The 24,964-nt window shown below is 36.3% G+C and overlaps 1 protein-coding gene across 4 annotated transcripts in view; it reads right to left on the bottom strand.

Annotated features, from left to right (window-relative positions):
• The window catches only part of LOC134536901 (hemocytin), a 154,636-nt gene that overhangs the window by 81,826 nt on the left and 47,846 nt on the right, over window positions 1–24,964 (bottom strand). For 3 of the 4 annotated variants that reach the window (XM_063376975.1, XM_063376978.1, XM_063376976.1), the window contains exons 23-37: window positions 23,875–24,053; window positions 21,337–21,517; window positions 18,700–18,830; window positions 17,697–17,817; window positions 16,334–16,477; window positions 15,680–15,798; window positions 14,773–14,903; window positions 13,991–14,119; window positions 12,802–12,958; window positions 11,400–11,586; window positions 8,679–8,865; window positions 5,306–5,353; window positions 4,445–4,489; window positions 3,129–3,347; window positions 128–175 (exon numbers count right to left, since the gene is read on the bottom strand). In XM_063376975.1, the coding sequence (XP_063233045.1) occupies window positions 128–175; window positions 3,129–3,347; window positions 4,445–4,489; window positions 5,306–5,353; window positions 8,679–8,865; window positions 11,400–11,586; window positions 12,802–12,958; window positions 13,991–14,119; window positions 14,773–14,903; window positions 15,680–15,798; window positions 16,334–16,477; window positions 17,697–17,817; window positions 18,700–18,830; window positions 21,337–21,517; window positions 23,875–24,053 (2,026 nt within the window). The remainder of the gene's footprint in view (window positions 1–127; window positions 176–3,128; window positions 3,348–4,444; window positions 4,490–5,305; window positions 5,354–8,678; window positions 8,866–11,399; window positions 11,587–12,801; window positions 12,959–13,990; window positions 14,120–14,772; window positions 14,904–15,679; window positions 15,799–16,333; window positions 16,478–17,696; window positions 17,818–18,699; window positions 18,831–21,336; window positions 21,518–23,874; window positions 24,054–24,964) is intronic. The other variant, XM_063376977.1, reaches the window with a different exon arrangement.

The following is a 24,964-nucleotide window of genomic DNA, read 5'->3' as shown; positions in this document are numbered from 1 at the left end:
TTTTAATTATTTGGGCAGTAGTAGATATCAATTAACACAGATGATAGAGAGATTACTGTATTCCATAAAGCTGAATAAAATGTTAAAAATTTAAAAATTAAATGAAAAAAAGGCATTAAAATAGTACCTGGAAGTTCAGTTGATGATATTTCCCATGGGTGTGTAGTTCTAGTACCTAAAAAGTACCAAAGTTAAATTATACATTATAATATAAGACTATTAATTATCATCTAAACAAAAAGTTGTACACATTTTAAACATTAGATCTTGTCTTAAGTAGAACAATGAATTCAAGACCACAAATATTGAAGGTTACTGACAAAGCAATGAAAAGATAGATACAAATTAATCACTTTTACCACTCTTTCCTAGTAATGTAAGTATGTATGTGTTGATTTATAGAAATTTTGTTTCGTTTAATAAAGATTGCAGGCTTTCACTGCCATTGTCTGAAGTTGCTTGGCTTTTAGGTTGTAGTTTATAATTTTAAGTATTCCAAATTCTCTACCAAATTTCAAGCACTTATCAAGACACACACATTTAAATCTCTATTTTGAGACTTGAAACTGAGAAAGATATTGATAAAACTTATCAGATTAGTTTTCTTCCCTTCAAATTTAAAGAATTCCTTTTTAGAAAAAGTCACATATACCGTGTTTTCTCGCATAATCGTCGCAGATTTTATTCTAAAATCAAGTTTGGAAAGTAGGAGTGCGACCATTGTGCGGAAAAATTTTTTTTGTTCGGTAAAGTTATTCATAAAAACAAAACCCGGACATGGATAGTACGTTTATTTAAAAAAAGGTGGAGTATACAAGAGCACGCCAAATAATCTATATTAATAATTCTTTAAAAAAAACCTTTTTTCAACATTAAAAACTCTAACGCGAACCAAGCCGCTAGAATCTGACGTGAACTAACGTGTCGTAGTACACACTTGCCACGAAAGAATGCGAGCTATCAAATGTAGTTAACTCGGCACCTGACAGAGAGCGCGCGTTGCATCCAATCGGCGAGATATCGATATTCGACTACGTGCGCGCGCTCTATACGGGAAGCAACATAACCAAACATGAATGATGCGCTGGCTACATTTTTATAAGCGGTACGCCGCGGTAACGTAGACAATCAGATAAAGGAAATACAGTTTAAAAAGTCTTTAAAAGAAAATTCAACACGTCAGACAACTTTGTATTTCCGTTTATTAAATAAATAAGTGGTAATGACCGAAATTAAATCTTAGATTACACCTACACCGCGGTGATGCAGACGATCAGATAAAGGAAATAACTTTTAAAAACGTCTTTATAAGAAAATTTACACGCCAAACAACGTCGTATTTTTCCGTTAATTTATTAAGTAAAAGGTAATGACCGAATAAATACACTAGAGTCCCGTTATAGTGAGGTGTCACGGTTCCGGGTTTGATCCTCGCTATAACCGTGTCCTCGCTATAACCGAATTGGACAGATTTTGGCCACCAAAAAATTAAAATAAACCGAAAAAGCATAAAAATTGTGTTTGAACCTGTATAATTGGAAAATAACAGGTTTTATCAAATAAATCTTAATTTCTGTGAGCAGATGTGTGAATTCTCTTTAAAACGATACCCCACAAGTACGGATGCGATCACCGATTGCGTCAAAATAACCAGAATACCCTACCACGCCACGTAAGTATTGCATCTCAGCCGCGGCCGACGCAGCATTGTCCTGCTATCTATTGTCGACGCGGGCTGTCTGCTGGCGGCCATGTTGGTTCGGGATGTTGCTAACAGGTGGTGCTAGTGTAGCGCGACGATTGAATTCCTTACAAAAAAGCAGGAGTGCGGCAACGCACGTACGTCTCAAACGAAATAGTCGCTGTATAACTATACTTTTTTCATTTAAAGAAACTTGTCAACTTTTTTAGAAAATAAATTTGGGATTAAACTCAAACCATCACCACCCCTTTCCCGGACAGATACCCCAACAACTAACCGAACCGGACAGATACCCCAACAACTAACCAAAACAAAAGTTACAAGAAAACTGTCCTAGCGATTCGGAAATAAATACGGCAGTGCCTACTATTTGTCAGATAGTGAAATAAATAACGTGACGTGTTTGTAAACGTGTCACGACAAATAATTCCAAACAACTTTGTAAATATTTGTGTATTATTAATGCGATCAATTAGCAACAAGTATAAAGACGGCTCTAACTTTTTTGCCCTAACACAGTTATAAACAATGTTATTATTCGTCAATGAAAATGTCCCAACAAATTAATCAAGAGCATTTATATTTTTAAAAAAAGTGTGCATTGTTATGTTTAATGGCATGAAAAAATAGATTTTGTCTATTTTCTAAATAATAAGAAATGCGTACAAGTATATGTATATGCAAGGGCTTGGTTTATTCGAGTTGAGAATACATCGGCCTTGAAGCCAAGCGGAAGTTTGATAAAAGAAAGAAAGGACGGGATTCTATTTTTAAAAACACGCACTTAGGTGGCGACTGCAAGGCTGAAGAATGTGACAGGTGTCAACGACAAGATGTCTAATGGGGAGCAAGAGGGGTGGAGATAAAGCAGACAAATAACCAAGGCGCGCTTCACGTGATCACGCCGTAAATTCCTCAAAAAGACCTTGTTATAGCCGTGTTATCGCTATTACCGTGCTCGCTATAACGGGATTCTCCTGTATTAGATTTCTACTTTAAAATACATAGTTTTATACGGAAAAGATACCTACACAAAGCATTCCGCATCTACTAGCGGGACCAAAAACATCATGCGAAGTTTACGCGAGTTTTTTTTATCCCAATTTTGACAGCCTAAAATATGGTTGCGACGATTACGCGACTGCAACGATTCTGCAATAAAACACAATATTTGGCCTCCTTTATTTTTTTTTCATTTCATGGAAGATTTACTGTAATACAAAACGAATACAAAATAGGGTTAAAATTACAGAAATTATATATAGCACGTAAGATTTTATCATTCAAAACATAGCACAATCTAATACAAAAAAACAACAAATTAAAAATAATCATAACACTTCTAAAAACTTCCTAAGTGTTCCTTGAAAGCAAGTGTAAAAGGACAACAGCTGTCCTGACTCGACAGGAAGCAGAGTGTACTCACTGGCACACTCCGGGCGTAGAGGCTGCACCACCTGGGGCCAGTCACACACCATGCTGACAGGGTTGTACCAAGTGCCCGGACCACACCTCTTCTGCACCTGCTGCGCCCCAGCAGGGGTGTCCACACACTGGTAGAACAGCCGGCAGTCCGTGAGGTGAGGACTGTTGGGTTTAGCCACGTCACACACTTTGCCCGGTACTACAGTGGCTGGAGTTGTTTCTGGAACAATCACAATAAATAATGCTAAGGAAGTACCAGTATATTACACACAGCTCAAAATTATGTTATATTTGTATTTTCCTTAAAAATAATTTTAACGTGTATATTTGCCATTTCAAATTATATTCTATTACGAAAATATTTATTTTATGTGTAAAGAGTATTACAACCCTTTTTTAATCTACATCAGATTTCTTACCCATAATTAGTGACGACTAGCTGATGGATTTTCATAAAACCAAAATATCACTGAAAATCATGTCACTACACCATACAACAGCGAAATACAAGCTAATACACCTTAAAATTCCAAAATGCTAATTTAGTCAGTTATTTATAAATAGTTACCTCAATTTACAATAGCATAATCATTTCATCTAACGGTATTAAATTTTATGTAGGTAATTCATTTAGCATGAAGTTGGTACTAAAGTAAGTACTAAATAAATTGGAGGAAAAAATTACCCTTTTTTTTAATCTTGCAAGTTCATCTATTATCTCATTTTTACATTATGATGTAAGTACTTATTTCTAACACACAACCATAAATGCTTGTAAATTTGTTTTTAATGTTTCAATTAATTTTGTCATACATGTTTATTGTAAATTATTATTTTAAAACTACATCATTATCAGTAAAAATGTCACTATTTGGTAAAATAAGTATCATTAGATATTTAAGAGTGATATTTGTTTAGTAGTATGCTATTTTAATGAATATTCAGTATTATTAACAAATAAAAACAAAAAAAAATAATCTAAAAATCTCCTGTTTTAATGATGATATTGGCCTAGAAAATAAATCATAATCTCTAGTCCACCCATGAGTTTGATATTATTCTATATTTTAGTGTCAAACATAAACCAAGATTCGGCTTGATTTTTTTTGTGTCAATTGCTCTTTGAGCCACACATAAAGACAGTCCAAACAAATAAAACTTAACATCTACACACATTACCAACTCAAAAGATGCCTTTATTACAGATGATCTGAACATGATATATTAAATGTTTTTAAATTAAGACAAGAAATTAAAAAAAAATTAAAACAATAACAAAATAAAATATAAATTAAAAAAAAAGAATTGAAACTCTACCTGATTGTTTTGTTGATGTTTTCCATGGGTTTGTAGTTCTTGTACCTGCACAGTACCAGAGACTAAATAAATACTAAAATTTAAAATCTCAAAAATTAACAAAAATATACTAATCTATATAATTATAGAGAAAGTTACTTTAAAAATCAATACTTAAAATAACATAGTACATATTTAAATATTGTTGGCATACAAAAAAAAAGATGATTAATACAAGAATTAAATGATAAAGAATACATAATGGAATATATCATAAATTTCATGACAATTGATAAAAACAGTAATACCATGTACGTATAATTTAGACTATACTTCAAATAAAAGATTATGTAAAAATCTTTCACTTTCTATAATGAGGAACAAGCTGATACTTGATACAACAAAGGCAACAATTTCTAAATAATCATAACACTTCTAAAAACTTTCTAAGTGTTTCTTGAAAACAAGTGTAAAAGGACAACAGCTGCCGTCCTGACACGACATGATTCAGGAAAATGAGTGGCAGCGACAGGACTATTGAATTGAACCATGTTTAGTTTTATGATGCCTTAGTATTGTGTTGACAAAGGACTAAACATTATTCAATGAATGTCAAAGCTTGTTAGAGAAACAAAGTAAAATGTTGCACAATAACATATTAATGCGGGAAAAATATAAAAATTACTTAAATCACCAAACTGTTGGGATAATGCAAAATTTAATCTACATTATAAAATGCATCTTAACACTATAAAACAAAAGCTTGAATTTTGCTTAGCAAAAATATTGGGAAATTAATTTATAAAATCGCTCGATAGTGTCATTATCATAAAGCAAACAAAATTAACAGTATAATTAGAACACTGAATATATTATTCTTACCTGTTGGGGTGAAAACATTAGTTGAAGTAGATGTTACAGGTTTCGTGCCTAAAACAGACAAGATTTGATTGGTATCATAAACTATTAACCCAACATCGTTTATGAGCCCTAAAGGAAATAAACCAAATATAAAACCAGTTTTTGAGCCAGGACTTAATCCAAGCTTTAGTGGAATAAGAGAGTGAAATAATAAAGTAATTGAGTTTAATGTGAAGGAGCACCTGTTTGAGTATATTTGTGGAAAACTATGTAGTATGTGTATGATATTACTGTATATTAAGCCTGTGTAAAACTTCGAGTAAGCAAATCAATCGAAGCTTTTTTTAATATTCAATTTGAGTTTGCCAGGAAATTTGCTATTAGTTTAATTTAAAGATTCGGTTCTGATAAAACATTGAAAGCCTAAGATATTACCATAAAAGTATTTTTAGTTTTTACAATGTATATGTTTTGCTTGAACAAAGTTGGTTACTTTGAAAAAAATCAAAAGAAGGCACTCAATTTGCTTTTATTAATATTATGCGTGGTTATTTCATAATTTATAATGAATGATGTTATATTTAGGGCCCAATATTACAAACGTTATATAATTTTTTTTTTTTACTTCAAACATGTATTTTATAAAATAAGTGTAATACAGCTTCATCGAGAACAATGTTTATTCACAATTCAATTTAACTTCGCGAATATTTTAAACATTAGATTTGATATTTAATTCGGATCAAAAAACTATCCTACTACATACTCTGATAAAAGAGTTTTATTTAATTATTTTGTACAAACAAAAAAGCTATATTATTGTTAAATGAAACATACTTTCTTCAATGATGTAAGTAATATTTTTACATATTTGTTGGTGATAAGGACTTAATATTTATATCAACAAAAAATTAAACAATTTACAGTGAATACTTGATAAAGGAAAATGTTTTATAAAAAAAATCTTCTAATAGAGATATAAAACATGTAATTGTCAGTCGGGAAAAGCACGAGACACTTACTTGATAGCCATCTTGAACTCTCTTTATAAGATCTTCTCTTTGTAGCTAAAACCACCTTATCAAAACATGATTGCTGATTCCTAATTAAAACTGTATTTTAAAAAAAACTTTTTCTCTCAATACAACAAACTGTTATTATTATCTCTTTCAGATAAAAACTTCTTTATAAAAATCATAATATGTGTTCTTTAAAATAGATTTAGTATGAATACTGATATTTAATGAACAAACCACTGTATTAAATATTTTATGAAACAAAAGTACGTAAATATTCACAAACAATAAACAGCAGAAATACTGGAGATTGCTGACAAATTAATGGCGAACACTACAAGAAAAATACATGATCACCTCAATCCTTGAAGACTTAAATGATGTATGTACCATTATTTATTGAATTTGGTTCTCTTCCTAAAAGAAAAAAAAATAATTTAACTACGTATGTATTTACTGATTGATTGACACGATTTAATGGCACATTACAGTTTTGTACAGCTTTGATATGAATGAAGTATGTAGTTGTAAAAATTATTTTCTTTGAGAAACCAACTCCATAACCATAATGAATGTATGTACTGCAATTTTTGTGGATTATTGCACTCAACATTCTACATTATGTGTCCAGAAAAAATGGATGATCCACTATTGTAGACTTAATTTACATAACTTTATACCACCTCTTTAAAAAGAACTAGTTGAGTTCCTTCAGTTTTGTTATGTCCAGCTCTAACAGTATAGATTTATTTTATGTTTTTAAAGTGTTACACATTTAAATTAATATATTTCTGAATTAATAATCAAATTACATTAACAGTAAAGTAAGAAAATCAATGGTGAAATGAGTGAAATGCCTGGTGGTTTGGATGTGTTGGCGTGGTTTCTTTTAAAATAAAAAAGTTGAAAAATTATTAGAAATTACATACTAATATCATCTTATACCACTATCACCAAAATAAAAAAATTCAGGCTAAGCTCACAAACTAACTATAAATGTTCTCTTCATTCCTTATTATTTTACACGTCTTTTTCCACATGGAATTATTCCAACTGTTACTTGTTCTCGCACAACTGAATGTCTGTGTAAATGTGAGCATAATATTACAGACGTTCAAAGAAACCTGTTATGCTATACTCTGATTTCAGTATTCGTGTGTTAGATCCTCGTTGGGTAAAACCATCCATTTTGAATAAGTGACTCAGAGTGAGATAAAAATTGGCAAATTCATCTGTTCTCATGTTGCAAATACACTTATAATATGAATCACAGATTAAAAATTTAACGTAGACGTCTTTGAAATACTGCAGAGCGTGATAAACATATGCAACTTTTGTTTAGAACTGAATTTCTGGATGAGAATCACACGTAGTTTCCGCATCCGCCACTAGAATTCATTGTCGAAGCAGCTACGTCAAATTAAAGAGTGAAATGTTAAACTATATAAGGAAATGGCTCAGATAAAAGTGAAATAAGACTTTGAAAAAATACTAAACCCCGGCTTTGGACCTGGTTTTCGACAAGAAATTTTATCAAAATTCTGGCCATATTGTTGAAATCTATTAAACCGTTAATACTATGTCTCCCTTTGGCTTTGTGAACTTTGGTTCATGCCATACATTACAGATCGCAGCACCGTGGTCATCCATTTCCGTTCCGTGCGACCTCTGTCCCGTTCACGAAATTACTCCGACCAAATGCCGTGCACCGAGAGCTAAGAAGGCACACGAGGAACTAAAGCCAAATTACAGAACTGATAATTACTAGGGGTGTGTGAATAGTGGATTTTGATGGTCAAATATTTTCGAATCGAATAGTAAATTTTTTGAATAGAATGCGAATAGTTTTGATGTTGAATAGTTGTAATATATATATTTTTTTTATATGTTACCACACTGATCAATGGCGGGTTTACATATATTTAGTTTATAAGATATTTTCTGTGAATGAAACCACAAAAAAAAGTTCATTTAGTATTTTTAACTATATTAGTTTGGAAATGGCGTCGTGTTTCGTGTTTATGTTTAACGTCTGGCTTTTGAAACAAGTTGGTTTAATGTAGGATGATTTTGGTTTGGTTTTTTTTTTCTTGAAATGAACCTTTTAAAAATACATTGCGGTTATGTTAGTAAGAATGTATAAATATTTTGGAAATTACATTAGAAGCTGGTGAAAACTGAAGCTCTTGGAACCACCACGAGAAATAAAACACAGCTATGTAGATATCTATTCGCAATTTTAAATTTTGCTATTCGACTCACGAATGTGAATAGTTCGTCAGTTACTATTCGCAACTATCCGTGTTTACGAATATTCGCACACCCCTAATAATTACCAACACTACCGAAGGGGAACCAACGGCACACACGAAACTCACCGCAGAAACAATAAACTTGTATCTCGTAGTCGTCGCAGTTCCTCTCGCAGCGCAGCCCCGTCTCGCGCGAGCACGTGACCGCGCTCCTGCCCATCCTGTCGCTGTAGTCCTCGTGTGTCCCCACCACCCGGCAGTTGACCTCCGTCACCTCGGAGGGGTCGCACGCCGCGGGACTTCTGGCCGCCAGCTGTCAACAGTACAGCAAACTGTACAAGGGATTGCTCCCCCATTTTGGTTCGTTAACCCAACCCTCTCGGCACGAGCCCTACCGGCCTGCCCCCCCCCCCCCCCCCCGGGCATGGATACGGAATACGCCGTGTACGCGAAACGGGAGAGGTGTTAGAGATCCAGCTATGCCCAGAGGCCGAGGCATGAAATGAATTTTGGATTAGCCTTTTGTGTGTAACTTTAGTCTTGAAACTCTTTTATTGTTATTGCATCATTCATTAAATTAACGAAGGAAAAAAAAATTTTTTTTCCATCAACCATAGAAAACTGAGTTTGCCAGGGTTTTGGAAAAACAGTAATTTTTAATTGATTTATGAATGTTGTACTAAAAATAGTTTTAATACTAGGCCCATACGAACGGTTAATTCAAAATTGTATACATCATGATTTCATGCTTTCAGTAGAAGCTATGGCCTGACATAAAAAATTTCCCGTTTAACCAGACAGTCGGCTGCGTCCTAAGCTCCTAGACGTTATCACTATCAGCACTGCCAGCTGTTAACAGCAAGCGGTCCCTCACGAAGATGGCCAGGAGACTCCGGCGCACCTGGGTTCCACGGGCAGACAACCGGAGAGTTTAAAGGGCTTGCCTCGTCAGGGGTACATCGGTGCTAGCGAGGCGAGATGATAAGATCGACTCTCCCTGGTGCTTCTAGCGCGGTATCTCCTCTGAGCTGGCACGCAGTCTTCTTGTCTCGCATAGGAACACTATGACATCTGAGCAGTGACCGTAACATTATATGACATTGAAATGAAGATAAAGGCATAATTCAAATAGCTTTAAGTGATTTCAAGTATCGGTACCGGTTGTTTTATGCCTAAAAATTACTCTGAAAACATGCCTTTTAGGCTTTTAGCCATTTTAACTCTTCTTAAAATACAGTTTAAAAACTTGATCTGGAATCAAAGCTACTTTTTGGCCCCCAGCGAATTCTTAATTGTTTTTCGAGAACACACCTCACTTGGATATATTGAGTAGTTTTTTTTTAATCTCATTGTTTTTCCTGAAGCTCTGCGCACCATGTGTGTGCGCCCGGATAGGCGGGGGCCTTAAGGGTGTTTCAAATACCATGACACCCTGTAACATTGCGACATCCTCTAACATTGCAAAACCCTGACCTCCCAAGCTTTTAAATGAATTTTTGAGGAATTTATATAATGTTTTATTCATTTCAGAGGAATCAGATGATAAGGTTATAGTAAACCAGTTTTTATACTTGTATTTTATCATTATTAATATTCTGGTAAATAATTTTTGTGTTAATATGTTTTATTTAGATAAGATGCTTAATTATACTTTTACTGGTTCTCATTTGTTTTAACAGAGTTTTTATGTGTGTAAATGCATTTTTTCAGTATATTATTTACTTATGAATTTTGTTTTAGTACCTATATTTTACGTTTGGTGTTATTCAGAAGATTAAATAATGATCCTCAAACATTTAGTATTCTTTGAGTGAAAGAAAGGACGAGAGACAGGTGCGCAACTCGGTGGCACCATGGTTTTTTTAGACTTTTTTCAGCTGCCGAGGCTTTCTGGCAATTTCTGTATGTATTCTTATGATGGGGAAAGTTTAACTCTTGCAATTCCCACAGCGTTTATCAGTTGACTCGAAAGAGAGAGACAGTAAAGCAGGCACGGACTTCTTTTTCTGCAGTAAACTGTGTTTGTGATTGGGCGGTGGTCACATGACTCCCTCCTCCCGGTGTGGCTGGAGGTGGGGGCGTCATCCCGCCAGTTGTCTGGTCGATGTCTGAATACGTCGCGTTTGGCAGAGGCTCAAACAATTACAGAATTAATATGTAATAAGGGACAATCTTTATAGCTGCGTTCCGGGCTGCGCTGGTAATCAACCTCGTTTCGGACATTTATTTTTAATTTTCGTCAACCACAGTGATCAGCTCTCAGCTTAAGTGATTATTAGCTGCCATCCCAAGGACACTTCTGTCCTTGGCTTGTACCGTTGACGCCAAGCGACTTCGGGACTTATTTGCAAGATGTAAAGTGTTTGTGAGCATTCAGAACGTTTCGGCATTATCAAAATTAATAAACATTTACGTTTTCGAGCAGGGAAAATTTGTTTTGTTTTGTTATGAGAACTGGAATTGTAAGCATAGTGTACTGGTGGACAGTGTTTTTCTTTCATTGCAGATCTAAACATAAATCAACGTAAAAAAATATGCTAAATCTCTTTTTTCAGTAAAAACTGCTTAACGAAAGTTGTACTTAACCTCGAAATTCAAAACATCAACAAAAATTTCCAGCAAACATTCTTTTTTTTTATGTGTGTGTGTTTTGTGAATGTTGCAAATCAGGTCGTCATCTAGCCGGGCCAATCCGAATTGTATGACCCCCCCTCCATGTTAAATTGGGAGTCCTAAACTGACAAGAAAATGAAACAGCCAACAGCGCATGTGAGACTAAGTCTTAACTTGAAGATAAGTCACAAATTTTCGACACCGGTAACGTCCATGCGAGAAGCTTGTTCTCACCAAGTAGTGATGGGAAGGAATCGGTTCTTCTTCAGACTGCTTCTTCCCTGGGACGTTGGTGCTGATCCAGGAAGTCCAACCCGACTTGCATTCCAGCGGCTGCGTTCCCGGCATACTGGTGCTGGTCGGAGGTGCGATTGATGCACAGGGTTTGCCCTTGCATATCTTCTTGTGGCGACTGCAAAAACTGGACAAGGAGAAAAAATTCACTGCAGCGTATTTCACCCAAGGGCGCTACACGACAATTATCAAGCTGTATGAAATAAAAAAGGTCAGTTCAAGTTTTAATATTTGAACATCACTTGAAAGAAAATCGAGTAAACAAGGCTAACTACTAGTACTGTCCAAAAATTAAAATTTTTAAATAATAAAAACAAATAATTTACTACTAATAATCAATTTTGTTTTTAAATACACTTCGAAAAAATTTACATTCAATTGTATTCTAAATGTAGTAAAGTTGTTGCAGATAACCTTATGTAACTATCAACACTGAGATTAATTTATTCTTGTATCAAGTTAAGATGTATTAATGAGCCTGAAATAATTACCCAGAATTACACAGAATGACTAGGAAGGGCAATCTGCAATTCGGAATTTTTTTGATAAGTTGTAAAAAAGCAAACAATAAAAAGTTTACAACCACTGCAAAAAGATTGCAAAAAATACAAATTCAAAAGAATACTTGGTTTATTTTATATATATATATATATATATATATATATATATATATATATATATATATAAAAAACTTGTAACTATTAATGTAAATTACTATATATTGCCATTGCATAAAACCATAAACAGGTATATGTAAAAAAAAAAATTTATTTCTACATTTGTGTTTGAGAATATTTCAATAAATTTTTATTAAAATTGATTAGATCTAAAAAAAAAAAATATTATACTCACAAAGGCCTACAAATAATAGTATTCCCTATGGATGTTCTAATGACATAAATATGGGATCTGCAATATTATAATAAAAAATTCTGGAACATTCATGTATCTGCCATCTTGCATCACCAACAAAGCAAACTGATCATTGAACTTCCACATGACACATAAAACAAATTAAATTAAGTTTTGTAAGCCATGCACTTTGGTACAAGTTTTTGTCCGCAAATATCAACATTCCATGAATTTGAAAGATTAAATAATTTGAATAAAGTTTAGGTTAGACGCTTCTTAATTCCAAGACATAACTTGCATTTCGGTGTTGTGCGGTGTTTTCACATTATTTCTGTTGTACTGCAGTTCGCCACATTATCTTGTCCCTAACAATGTGTGACCAGTTTCATAAACTACAGCACCACATAGGGAAACATTCCAAAGTCCCATTCCTAGCAAGCTACAGTACACAGGAGAAAAAATTTACAGGATAAAGAAAATAAAGACTAACCAAGTGTGACATTCGTCCTGCTCCATCACGTCACCTTCCTTGAAGGTCACGTCGCCCACCTGCAGACACACGGTCTCGCACTTCGCCTCCGGCACGCACTCCAAACTCGTCAGGTTGCTGTAGATCTGACCCGCTGGGCACGGCTTTATCTCACAACCTGTGACAAAATCCCCAAGCGCCACCACACAAAAAAAATTAATGAAGTTTACAAACATCAAGTACAACCTCCAAATTGAAATAACAAATCAAGCTTTACCGACCGAAGTGTTAAGAGTATTTAAAACATCGAACTTGCTGTGGGGAGGACTCGGGTAGGAACATCAGTCCAGCCACCTTGAATCCCGGTGCCATCGAGAGAAGCTAAGAGCCCGGGCCATGGGAATTGCGCCCCTCCCTCTCCCTTTGATGGCCCTGACTCCTCTAAAGCACTCCAGGCAAATTCTGGGATGATTTTTCGCTATAGTCTACAGCCAATTATTTCTCCAAAATCCTTGAACTGTGATGAGAAGTGTATTGGTCTAGTTGTCTCTAATAACATAGAAACACATAAAATTAAAAAAAAAACTTCGCAGTGAGTCCTACAGTACTCGCACAAAGATGTAACATCTGACCTCGGTAACGAGCAAAATTCATGTGTTCTCACGTTGCAAATACTCTTACAACATTAAACTCGGACACAAAATTTAACGTAGAATTCTTTAAAATAATGCAGAGCGTGCTAAATATATACCAAATTGTGTTTTCAACTACATTTCTGGATGCAAATCATACATAGTTTCTGCACCCGCTGCTGGAATTCGCTGCCGGAGAAGCTACGTCGACTATAGAATCATTCTATTTGTGGACGTAAAATTTTACACTATTTAATGAAAAGACTCTCATAATAGAGGAAAAGACTTTAAAAAATACCAAACCCCGGCTTTGGAACTGATTTTTAACAAGGGTTAATACTGTAAGGTTTTCCTTTGTCTTCTGTGAACTTTGGTTCACGCCATCCGCCACACATGGCAGCACCGTGGTAACACATTTACGTTCCGTGCGACTTACGTTCCATTCGCGAAATCACTCCTGCCTAAACGCCGTATTTTGAGAGCTATGATGTTGCACATTAAAAAAAAAAAAAATACAAATGAGTAAAAAACGAAACATGTAAATCCAGTTCTCCAATGCAGCACAGACAGAGACCCACCTTCGACGCAGGAATCTTCCTTGCAGAGGTGCGTGAGGCTGTTGTATACCAGGTGGTTGTCGCACGTCTCCTTGGGACACGTCTCCACGCACGGACTGTAGTGGGAGCACTTCTCGTCGCATTGGATGGCTGCAGAAGGACATCACATTCTCACAGCAACCCAATGCAGGGCTCACAATGATTTTTTTTCTTTTAACAAAAGATAACAACAAAAATTTTTAAAAAAAAATTGTTCCGACAACTTTTGGAGTAACAAAAGCACGAATCTTGGAACTGAGAATTTTCTAAAACAGTGACGGCCAAACAGTCGTCCGCGAGCTACATCCAACCCGTGAAATAGTTTTGTGCGGCTCACTTAAAGATTCTTTTAAAAAAATATATCAAGAATATTGTCGTGTGTTACTCATCTCTGTTTGCAGATGTGTGGAATGAGGTGTCAGCCAAATTTTAAAGAAGCCACAATATTCTCACAAGAATAGGTGATTTTCTTTCTTACATTAAAAAATTTATTGTTTTCATAAAAATCTTTTAAAGACAATTATTTTTCTGTTTCTTTACCACATGCCAGTTATTGTATTTTTGATTATTGTACACAATAAAAGAGATTAAAAATTTGTTGTCAGATATTTAATATTAAATCATGTGTCTCATGCAATCGGACTAGTTTAAAAACTAATATCTGGCCCTTGAAAAAAGAGTTACGCTGGCCATCACTGTTCTAAACAAAACTATGAATTCCTTACTCGCAACAGAAAAGTGAAAAGGAATAAAGGACGGCTTACGACAGAGTTGTTGTGTTCTCCACTTGATTGGAACGCCCCGTATGTTGCACTCCTGAGCATATGCAGAGATCGCTGTGCAGAGACACTCACAATCGCCTCCCAGGTCACAAGCACATGTGTCGAAAATACACCTGAAAAATTATTAAATGAAGAATAATTCTATTTCCATCCTTATTCATCCGTCTAACTCTATACATTTATCCACTACACTCTATCTCTCTCTATCTCTATCTCTATCTCTATCTCTATCTCTATCTCTCTCTCTCTCCCTCTCTATATATATAGATATCTATCTATCACTAGTCACTATCTTTATTCTCTCCCTCAACATCTCTCTTTGTATCCATATCTCTCTGGCTTAATCACAGCATAGTTAATTTTGACAGCTGGGTGATCACAGAACCATAAGATGAGAGAAAATTGAGCAGGGACAGTGAGTGTGGAAAGAGGCTGTGTTTGAATTGGCCACTTCATGATTTTGTAATTTTTGATTTTGGAAGGATTCAAATCTGATACATTGAATATTATTAACTTGTATCCCACCCACAACAACACTCAGAAAAGATTTAAATTAAATGTTTTTTTTTTTTTAATTTCAAGCTACTTTATTAAATACATTTCTAAAATGTTCCAAATGGAATTATTTTAAATATATACTTGATCAGTAATTGTTTTCAATAACATAAAATCAATTTTACTACAAAAGTTACATCCAAAATGATGTATTGGTAAATTTGTATTTAGTAATTGGACAAGTTTTTGTTACACACAAACGAAAAATTAAATCTACGGAATATAGCATAAATCTGCACATGACCGTTTTGTCTTCAAAACCTATCATTTCGGTACACGGCCTGAACCGGAAGACTAACTTAAGCGGCCCCAGGTGGAATGGCAAGCGCCTGACCTGTCCAAGTACGGTTCCAGCGGAACTTCCGAGTGGCACGGCTGGAACACCTTCGACTTGAGGACGCCGCACTTCTTCAGCGCGTGCACCTTCCTCTGAGGGTGCAGGGAGCACGCATCCTGAAAGACACACACGTCCCACGTTAGCCAGCCCGACCACACCCGCGGGTCGAAACAACTAACGCCAACCAGGGCGGAGCACACGTGAAGTTGAAAAGTCCCTGAAACACCACCGGTAATACTTTCAATGCGTTAACTTATTTTTTTAATGAAATGTCAGTAAGGAATATTTTCAATTAGCAAAATATCTCATATAATTAGCGCACATAGATTCACTTGAAATTATATAAATACATACGATCACGGAACCCAACAACTGATACAAGCTAAAATAAATTACTGATGTAGCAATCTAGCTTTAATATGATTTAAGCTATTTGTGTAGTACAATTGTTTATCTTTAACTTATTAATAATTTAAATATAAAAATATACTTAATCCTAAACAATTTTGTTTGGCTCCTAAAAACAGTGAAAAATTTGCTGTGAACTAAAAAAAAAAAAAAAAAAAAAACAGTTAAAGAGTAATAAAACAGATCAAAGCAATGTTTTTAAGCTGGAAAATAATCTCATTCAAGAACATACATATCACTCACTTCTACTTCTAAAGCTGTTGGGCAGTACGATTGAAGCTTCCAAGAATCTCCGAACAACACGGGAGAAACTTCACTAGCTCCCCCGTTCGGAGACTGGAAGTCATCAAGCTGGTCATTGTTGTAGTTCCCGCACAAGCCGTTCACCTGAAACAACCAGAAACAAATTCAACATTTTCAGTTTCTTTCAAAAACATAGCTTCAGTTTCTTTACATCATTGCATTTCCAGCCCAACCCATATTAATCACTCATTCACCATAATTTCTTTTGGGTGTCCCTTACAGCCTTATGGCCATCATGGTAAAGTGGCCGCCCTCTTAGATAAGATTATTTTAACCACAACACCATGACATTGTTAAATTCTGACATCCAGCCAGTAAACGGATTGTGTGACCTTTCCCAAAACAATGCTTATAAGATTCTTGAACAGTTTATACCATGTGAATTCTGAAACCATTTAACATCAACCAAACCCATGCTTACAACTAGTTTGTACTCAAATAATATTACGAATTTCTGAAAGCAGAGCACTGATTGTATAAACCTGTGTTCATAATTGCTAGCATCATAAATAATGTGCTACGCTCAAAACACTCCTAAACTATGGTGGACACATGCAGCAAAAAATAAGTGATAGTTTGTTTTTAACACAAATCTGTAACTCTCAAAATCCGAGCTAGAAAATTTTTTGTATATTTAACCTTCGAAACAAGATGAAGGTCACTGACCATATAAGATTTTTAAAAAGAAATTGTCCCCATCGTCCCAAAGGAAGCCTCATCATATAGTGAAAAACCTGGAAAGCTAATCTAGTATTATTTTCTTATTAAATTAAAAGCAAAAATAAGAAGACACTTTTTTTGTAATATGACTTCAAACACATTTAAATGAAGTTAAAAATGTATTATTAGGGATGTGCCAATGAAATCCTCAAATAAAATAAAATCTTTAGTATTTGAAGGATTCTATATTCAAGGAAAAGATTCAAAGACAAATATTAACAAAAATAAAGTAAAATAAAAAATTCAACACTGATAACTTTTTAATACCTATCCTGTTACCATTCCACAAGATATTATACTTTTAACACGTAATAATTATATGAATAAAATTAAAATATGTATAGATTTTGGAAACTTAGTTTGTGAAAGAACCATACAAAAGTTGAAACCATAGTTAATATTTTTTTCATTCATTGTACATTATTTTGTTTTTGACTTTTGATACCTAGATTCGGATTTGAGAGGTATATTCGAAGTACTCTTTGGGATTCAAATTTGAGATTCGAGAAAATTGCGATCCGACCCATCACTGTGTACAATATCAATGTCCTGCGCGTGATAACCACTTAGAAGGCTTCCTGACCTTGTCCAGCCAACGAGGATCCACTTTGATGTAGACGCGCGTGGCACGGTCCCACTGGACGACCAGGCCCAAGTCGTACACCTCCGCGAAGACGAACAAGCCTGCCTCCCGCACCGTGATCCTGCGTTGCGACAAAACACAGGGCACTGACGAGATGTGTACAGCAAACTGCAGTGGAAATATCTTTAATCGAGCTCACTCGGTTCCGTCAAGCCGTACAACTGGAGCGTCAGTTAAGCCCGTGCGAAGCTTTGACCAAGCGAATCAATCGAATGATGTTTTAAATATTCAATTTGACTTGAACAAGAAATTTGCTATTCGTTTCATTTGAGGCTTCGAATATGATGTGAAGGTAAACATTTATTTCGAGTTACACGGCTAGGTAATTTGTTTTAACACAAGTGTATGGTTATTATGTAATACAAAGTTGATTTTGTTGCAAGGGTAAACAATTGCAAGTAGTGAAGGTTGGTTAATACAAATATCTCAGAAAAAATGTAGAGAAACAAATAGTACTGATGCCTTTGCTTGGTTCACTATAGGTAAGGGGGGAAAAAAATTAAAAATTACACATTCTTCCCAATTTTGGTATGTTGTAGGTAGATTTTAAACCAATGCTTTATTCTTTTGTCTTAAATCCTTTAAAAAGTAGTACAGTACAAAATATTTTTTGTACCACAGGTGTAGCCATACTAAAATAGTAGTTTACAACCTTAAAAAAAAAACCATTAGTGCTGTATAATATTGTGTGCAAGTTTCCATGCAGCATATTCTATTTCTTTTGGTGTGCATTGCATGTACGAGATCAGAAAATTATTTTACCTTTATTTGAATTAGGTTTATAAATTATGAAGAAAACTGTTATTAAATCGTTTGGGGTTAATGCAAACCTTGTTTACTGCTCAGTGAAAAATTAAGATCCCTTCAGGTTTGTATTATTGAGGTACGACTGTAACTACTGCCTCCAACTCTTTATTTAATGATCACTGGTTCAGACATGTACCTGTCCAGTTCCTTGAACGAGGGCAGGGGTTCGTCCCTCACAAACGTCACTGTCTCCTGCTTGCTGCCGTCGCCAACCTTCAGCGTGACGGACTTGGAGCAAGTTATACCGCTCGAGCTGCAAGGCACATTCTACAACAAGAACAAACGCAAACACGTAACCGTCACACAAATGTAACACTGCATTGCAGACGTTGATATGGACCAGACGGGATTTCCAACATCATCATTCTCTACTTCCCAAATACATTTTTTTTTGGTACAACAAAGACTTCAAATTTTAACCTCAGTGTTGATCGTTAGGCGTGATAATATGCGACAGCATCGCTGCAATTTGAATAGAAAGTAAGGCCCGTGCAAACTCAAGATTTTTGAAGCGAAGCAAATATCACATCAAATTTTTTGAACATTCGAACCGAAGTCGAATGGAATTGCTAATATTGTTCTAGGTGAAGAAGTAATACACTTCTTTATCTCATAAAATACAGCACTGATGTAAAAAAAAATTGTTTAATGTTTGTAAGTTTTGAACTGATTAATTGACTAACCAACTGAGCCCTATGTATAACATCATTAAAAAAAATTATAAAATAACCACAGATAATATCAATTAGAGCTGGGCCGATCACCTATTTTGCCGATCATGCCGATGCCGATCATCTGCTGCCGATCTTGCCGATCTTCTGAGCCGATTAGAGCCTTTCAAGTACCTCTGATTACACGTTGCTTTTGACGGATCACTATAAACGGTGAAATATTCCCAGACAAAACTACTTTTCATTGACATGATTACTTAAAAATCACGACATCATAAATTTCACGGACTAGAGATTATACAGGTAAGCCCGGAAGGTCTTGTCAAGCTTCTCAGACACCAGCGTGCAGCTGGGTTAAGGCCAAGGTCATGTGACGTAACATCTCCCGAGGCTTACTGCGCCTTGGCAGCACATGGATAAAAATAGTAAACTCCCCATTATTCGTGTTCATAGGGACCCGCCGATGCCCGGATAATTGAAATTCTGTAAAATAAATAAATAAATAAACCCGGATAATCGGTTAACGGTAAGGGCCGCCTTCGAATTGTTGTCTCAGCTTAAAAAAATACGGCACTGCCTAGCCAATAGTTCACGGTCATTTACAACAGCCGAAGAGAGAAAGATAAGATCGTGCTGACCTTGTACACATAAATTTTGGGTAGCTCCCCACCCCCCTCCGCCCCTTCGACCAGCCGAATGCCAGCCAGACACGTCACTCGCCAGGCGCCTGCCGTGCGTTGGCGGGCGGAAAGTAACTCAGCAGCACGTGAAACAACATTCGAACAAACGGGAGACGGGAAGCAGAAGTCAGGACATCCCCCTCAAGTTTAAAGAGTGACAAATGTGACAGCTGAAAGGGAGGGGGGGTGGGGGCGACACAAAGGGTCGGTACAAACAGCGTTGCAGAGTTGGGCGGCTCACGCGATGGCTTGTAGTGTTTGCCGGCCGCCGGCCCGCGTGACGTTAATTTTAAGCGCTGACAACTTTAGCTTCTCTTTTTTTCTGCACTTTTAAATCGTCCCGGATTATCCGATTCCCGTATTAGCGCGTCACGGATTAACGAGGATCTACTGTGGGAAACAAAACTCTTCATCAACCAGGTTTTTATACAAAAGAAAGTTAAGCTCTATTTCCCGCTAAACAGGATAAGAATATTAATTTCGCTAAACAAAACTTTCAATAGGCCATATTTAGCGATAAAAAACTAAATAGATGAATTCCCGAAGAGTAGTTGTTTACTAACCACGAGACTACTAGCGCCATTATTCCGTCGCGCGACGCGCGTCACTTTAATCTCTGGCGTCACATAACCATCCTAAACAACAGTCGCCATTCGCCATTCCGGTAATATTAACCGTAAATGGTAAACAAATACATAGTTTTAGGTTCGTAAATGATAAATAACTTTGCAAATAGTATAATGGAAAATTATTTTACCGAAAGTACCGTAAATATACGTGAAAATTGATACTTAGGTATGTAACTGTTCAATGTTTATAAAACTTACGGTATTTGTTTACTTTATTGGTATATTTTTTCCGTGTGTGGTTAGTTTTAAATTATTAAATCATACTATTTTTGATGAATAATGAAATTTCCTTCCCGAAAAGTACCGTAAACAAACATGGAAAGTTGTTAGGTATAGGTAATTATTCAATGTTATAAGTTTGCAGTAGGAGACCAATGATCGGCTAAAATAATCGGCTACGTTTTGCCGATCATTATGATCGGCAAAATTAACAAAATCGGCCGATTATTACGACCGGGGATCGGCATCGGCCCAGCTCTAATATCAATCCTGAGAATTCATAAAACCAAACAGAATGTCATTGTTTCATTTTTTTTTTCAAGTAACTACTTCATTCAAGCAAAACATTTACAACACAAAAAAAACTTATGTTTTAATGCTTTGCAAAAAAAAAAGCCAACATTTGCATCGCAACCAAAGTTTAGAATAAAACAAATAATAAATATCCTGGCAAAGTCAAAACAAATGTTAAAAAAGAGCTCCCGATTGATTCGGTTAGTCGTGGCTCTGCAGAGGTCTAAAGAAAAGCGATAACAACAGGAGTTGACCTCAGCTGGGCAAAAAACACACACACCTGTATGAAGATGTCGAACAAGTCCTGGTTCCCCAAGCTGCCCTTTGCGAGCATGTAGTTGCAGTTGCCGTAGAAGTCGTAGATCTTGCCGTCGAACGTCTTGAAGTGCGAGTCGCCCCAGGCCGTGCACACGCCCGAGCACTGCCGCGCAGTGCAGTCCCACTTGCCCCCTTTGCACGTGCTGCGGAAACACAAGCGCGATCCCCCGGGTGAGGTCACTTCAGAGGTAAAACTTCCGGTGCCAAATGCGAGGTGGAAGTAACCTGGCAGTGCCATAATATTTTGAACATTGTAACAATACTTTTCATTGGCGAGGGGTCGAATCCCAATTTTTATAAAATCTGAATTCTCGAATCTGAATCCCAGACGGTACCTCGAATCAGAATATATATGTGTCAAGGGTCGAAAGTAAAATAAAATACGACAAATGAAAAATATTAACCATGGTGTTGAAATATTCTACTCTTTAAATGGTTGTTTCACAGACAAAGTGTCCAAATTTAATATATATTGCAATTTTATTTATATAATTACATGTTAAAAGGGCATTCAATATCTTGAGGATTTGTAACAGGATAGGTATGATCAAAAAATTTACATAATAAACTTCAGAGGTTATCAGTGTTGAAACTTTTTTAATTTACTTAATTTCCTGTAATATTTATCTTAGAAATATTTTTTCCTCCTATACTGAATCATTTGAACACTAAGGATTTTATTGGCTCATCCCTACTTTTCATAATTTTAGTTTGCATAAAATTCCAATACAAATTTCAATTGTCTTTGAGTGCCATTCCCATTGAAAACACATGTTAAGCATGTAGAAGTGTTACTACAAAGATTGATGTTTTTGGAACAGTTTATGTGAAACCGGGCCATGCCGAGGCAACACTATTTTGTTTTGTAGGCTCCCTCTACTATTTGGCTATGCCTGTCCGGTCTGAGAAACACTTTCCAACCTAAATTTGGAGCTCAACCCACAAGATGTTTGACATGTTTTACCTTTTACCATGTTTTATGGTGTACTGAATCATGATACTTCTGTTTTATCTCTATTTACATAGTAATGCAATTGCAGAAGTTACATAAAGATGATCAGTGTTTGGAGCTTGATTTGAGCTTGAACATAGCAGAAGACAACTTCAACAATATCCAGTGTTGAAAACATTAGGGTCGAGGCGACCACGGTTATGAATCACTGCAGACACAAAATCCCTTTTGTCGATGAGGGTATTCTCAGAGAACTCCAGTTTCCCCTATCACTATTATTCTATAAAAACCGACCAAGGTAGTTTTAAATATGCTGGACTGGCATTATAGTACTACTAACTTCCAGGCACAGCCATCAGTAATCACTAGAGACAAGATTTTATGGTTTTAATTTAGCTGATGATTTCAGTGTTATTGTTTTTATTAACTCTGTTTATTTATAAATATTGCACCATTTGCAACAAATATGACTGATACATGATGCACTTTTACAATATAATAATGTGTAATAAGCATGACCAACTAAAGGGAACAATACAAATAAATAAGACGTAAAATACTGTGACATAAAATAGGGCTATTTTTTAGTGCTATGTACTGCACCTTTTTAAGTAAATTATGCCTAACACTTTAATACCTATTACGTACAACAATAAAGTGTTTGTCAAAATCGTCAGGATAAAATTTTTTTAAATAAACCTTTTTTTTTTGACAGTTGCTTTGACCGTGTATTTTTTTTTTATCAGTGGACCCACGGATAATCAGGAGTCTACTGTACTTTTCAAAACCAGATAAATCTGAAATTTTGATGGTGCTTTTGAAGTTTTCAGAAATACAATTTAATAAGCCTTTAAAGATATGGTGATTTTGAAGTTTTCAGAAATACAATTTAATAAGCCTTTAAAGATACATGTATAGATTTTTCACTAATGGTATGTTCAGACTGTGTATTAGTGTGTGTAATTTTCGTGTTAGTAACATTGATTAGACCTCAACGTAATCAGTGCTTCTGAGAAGTCTCTGAATACTTCAAGTTTGTATTTCCCGCGCTGCTGTGTAGCGGAAACCATTATCCAGCATCCTCTGCCAATAATTGGCAGCCCTGGACCTTACAGCCGGAAGTCAGTCATATTTTTCATCACGGTGGCGAGTAGTATTACTATGGTGTAGCCTCACCGTTAAATTGTTGTATTATAATGGCATCTGTTCACGCATGCGTGAATATTTACTGGACATAGAAACTTTTTCTCTTTTCTCTTTTCATCATGTTGACCTGTTTGTAGTGCTTGGCATTGTGGGTAAAAAAAACTAGGAATCTAACAAGATGGCGGTGTGTGTTAGTGGTCTGTGTTTAGTTGTGGTTGAAAATAAAATACCTTATCCGGCAAAATGTGTTGTTGAGTTGCATCTATGATCGTTGTCGTATACAGTCCACTCAAGTCATCGCGCTGTAGCATGGTAGGACATCGACGACAACCTCCGGACGTTCGCCCCCGCCCGAACCGGGCGAACTGGTCGAAGGCAGGAGAGCGCGGCAAAGCGACTCACCACACGTTGCAGTCCTCCTGCATCCCGTGGCCGTCAGGGTAGCTCTTGCCGCCGTGGTGGCACGGGCACTCTGACGGCAGCACGCACTCCCTGGTGTGGGAGTCCCGCACGTAGCCCTTCCCGCACTCGCATCCCGGCACGCACTTGGCCGGAGAGTACTCCGGAGGGCTGTGCATGTTCTGCAGGGGCCGGAGGACACGCCGATACAACCACTTCACCACACACGCACGGCAAACTATCAAGGTCAGACTCATCCAAAATGGTCGCCTGTGGCGGGCCTTCCCTTCACTCCTCGCACCGACGCCAGGGCCGGTACCGTACGTATGAGTAGAGACCCGGAAAATTCGCGGGTTCAATGACCTCCAGGATAGACTCCAATATCCTCTACACACTCGGGCAAATGCCAACTGTTCGTTGGCTGCTGACTCGTGAGTCGTCTCGACTGGGTGGCCTGTGATTCGACACTTCTATTGAGTGAGGGTCTCTAATCGGCCCCTCAGTCCTCCAGATTAACAGTGAACCGATGACAGAAGCAGCACTATAGTATAATTATTTGAATTTTAGCATAACTCGAAATGAACCCTGCAAATTTTTCGGGTCTCTACGTATGAGTGATTCGGGGTGGAAAAGGGAGGCAGTCGACACCAGAATTGTCCACCCCAATGTTAGAAAATACTAGCTACAGTACCCAGCCATTGCCCAGGCTGAACACAGGCTGATAGATTGGCCACAAGTTAAAGCCAAATGGAAAACTCCCGTAGCAAAATATTTGTCTACAGACTATGCACAGATGTTCTTTATATCACATACAAATTAACTGAGCATGGAGTAGGATCTTACATTGAGTAGCATTAAGTAAGTTCTGCATCTCGTAACATGTTTCAAATTTGACAGTTATAAAAGTTAGTACCAATGGTATCCATTTTCCCAAATTGTTTAAGATTTTGGGGTTTAAAATCCTTCCCCAGCACAATTTCCACCATAACCGGATCTACTGGTTCGGAAACACTCCAAATAAAAAAAGAATACATTTTTAAAGTTTTGGAAACTATCTCTCTCTTTTTTTCTTTTTTTTTTTTTTTTTTTTTCT

Source organism: Bacillus rossius, chromosome 11 (assembly GCF_032445375.1).
Source record: "Bacillus rossius redtenbacheri isolate Brsri chromosome 11, Brsri_v3, whole genome shotgun sequence".
Taxonomy (NCBI): Eukaryota; Metazoa; Arthropoda; class Insecta; order Phasmatodea; family Bacillidae; genus Bacillus; species Bacillus rossius.
This window is presented reverse-complemented; position numbering and strand designations above follow the sequence as displayed.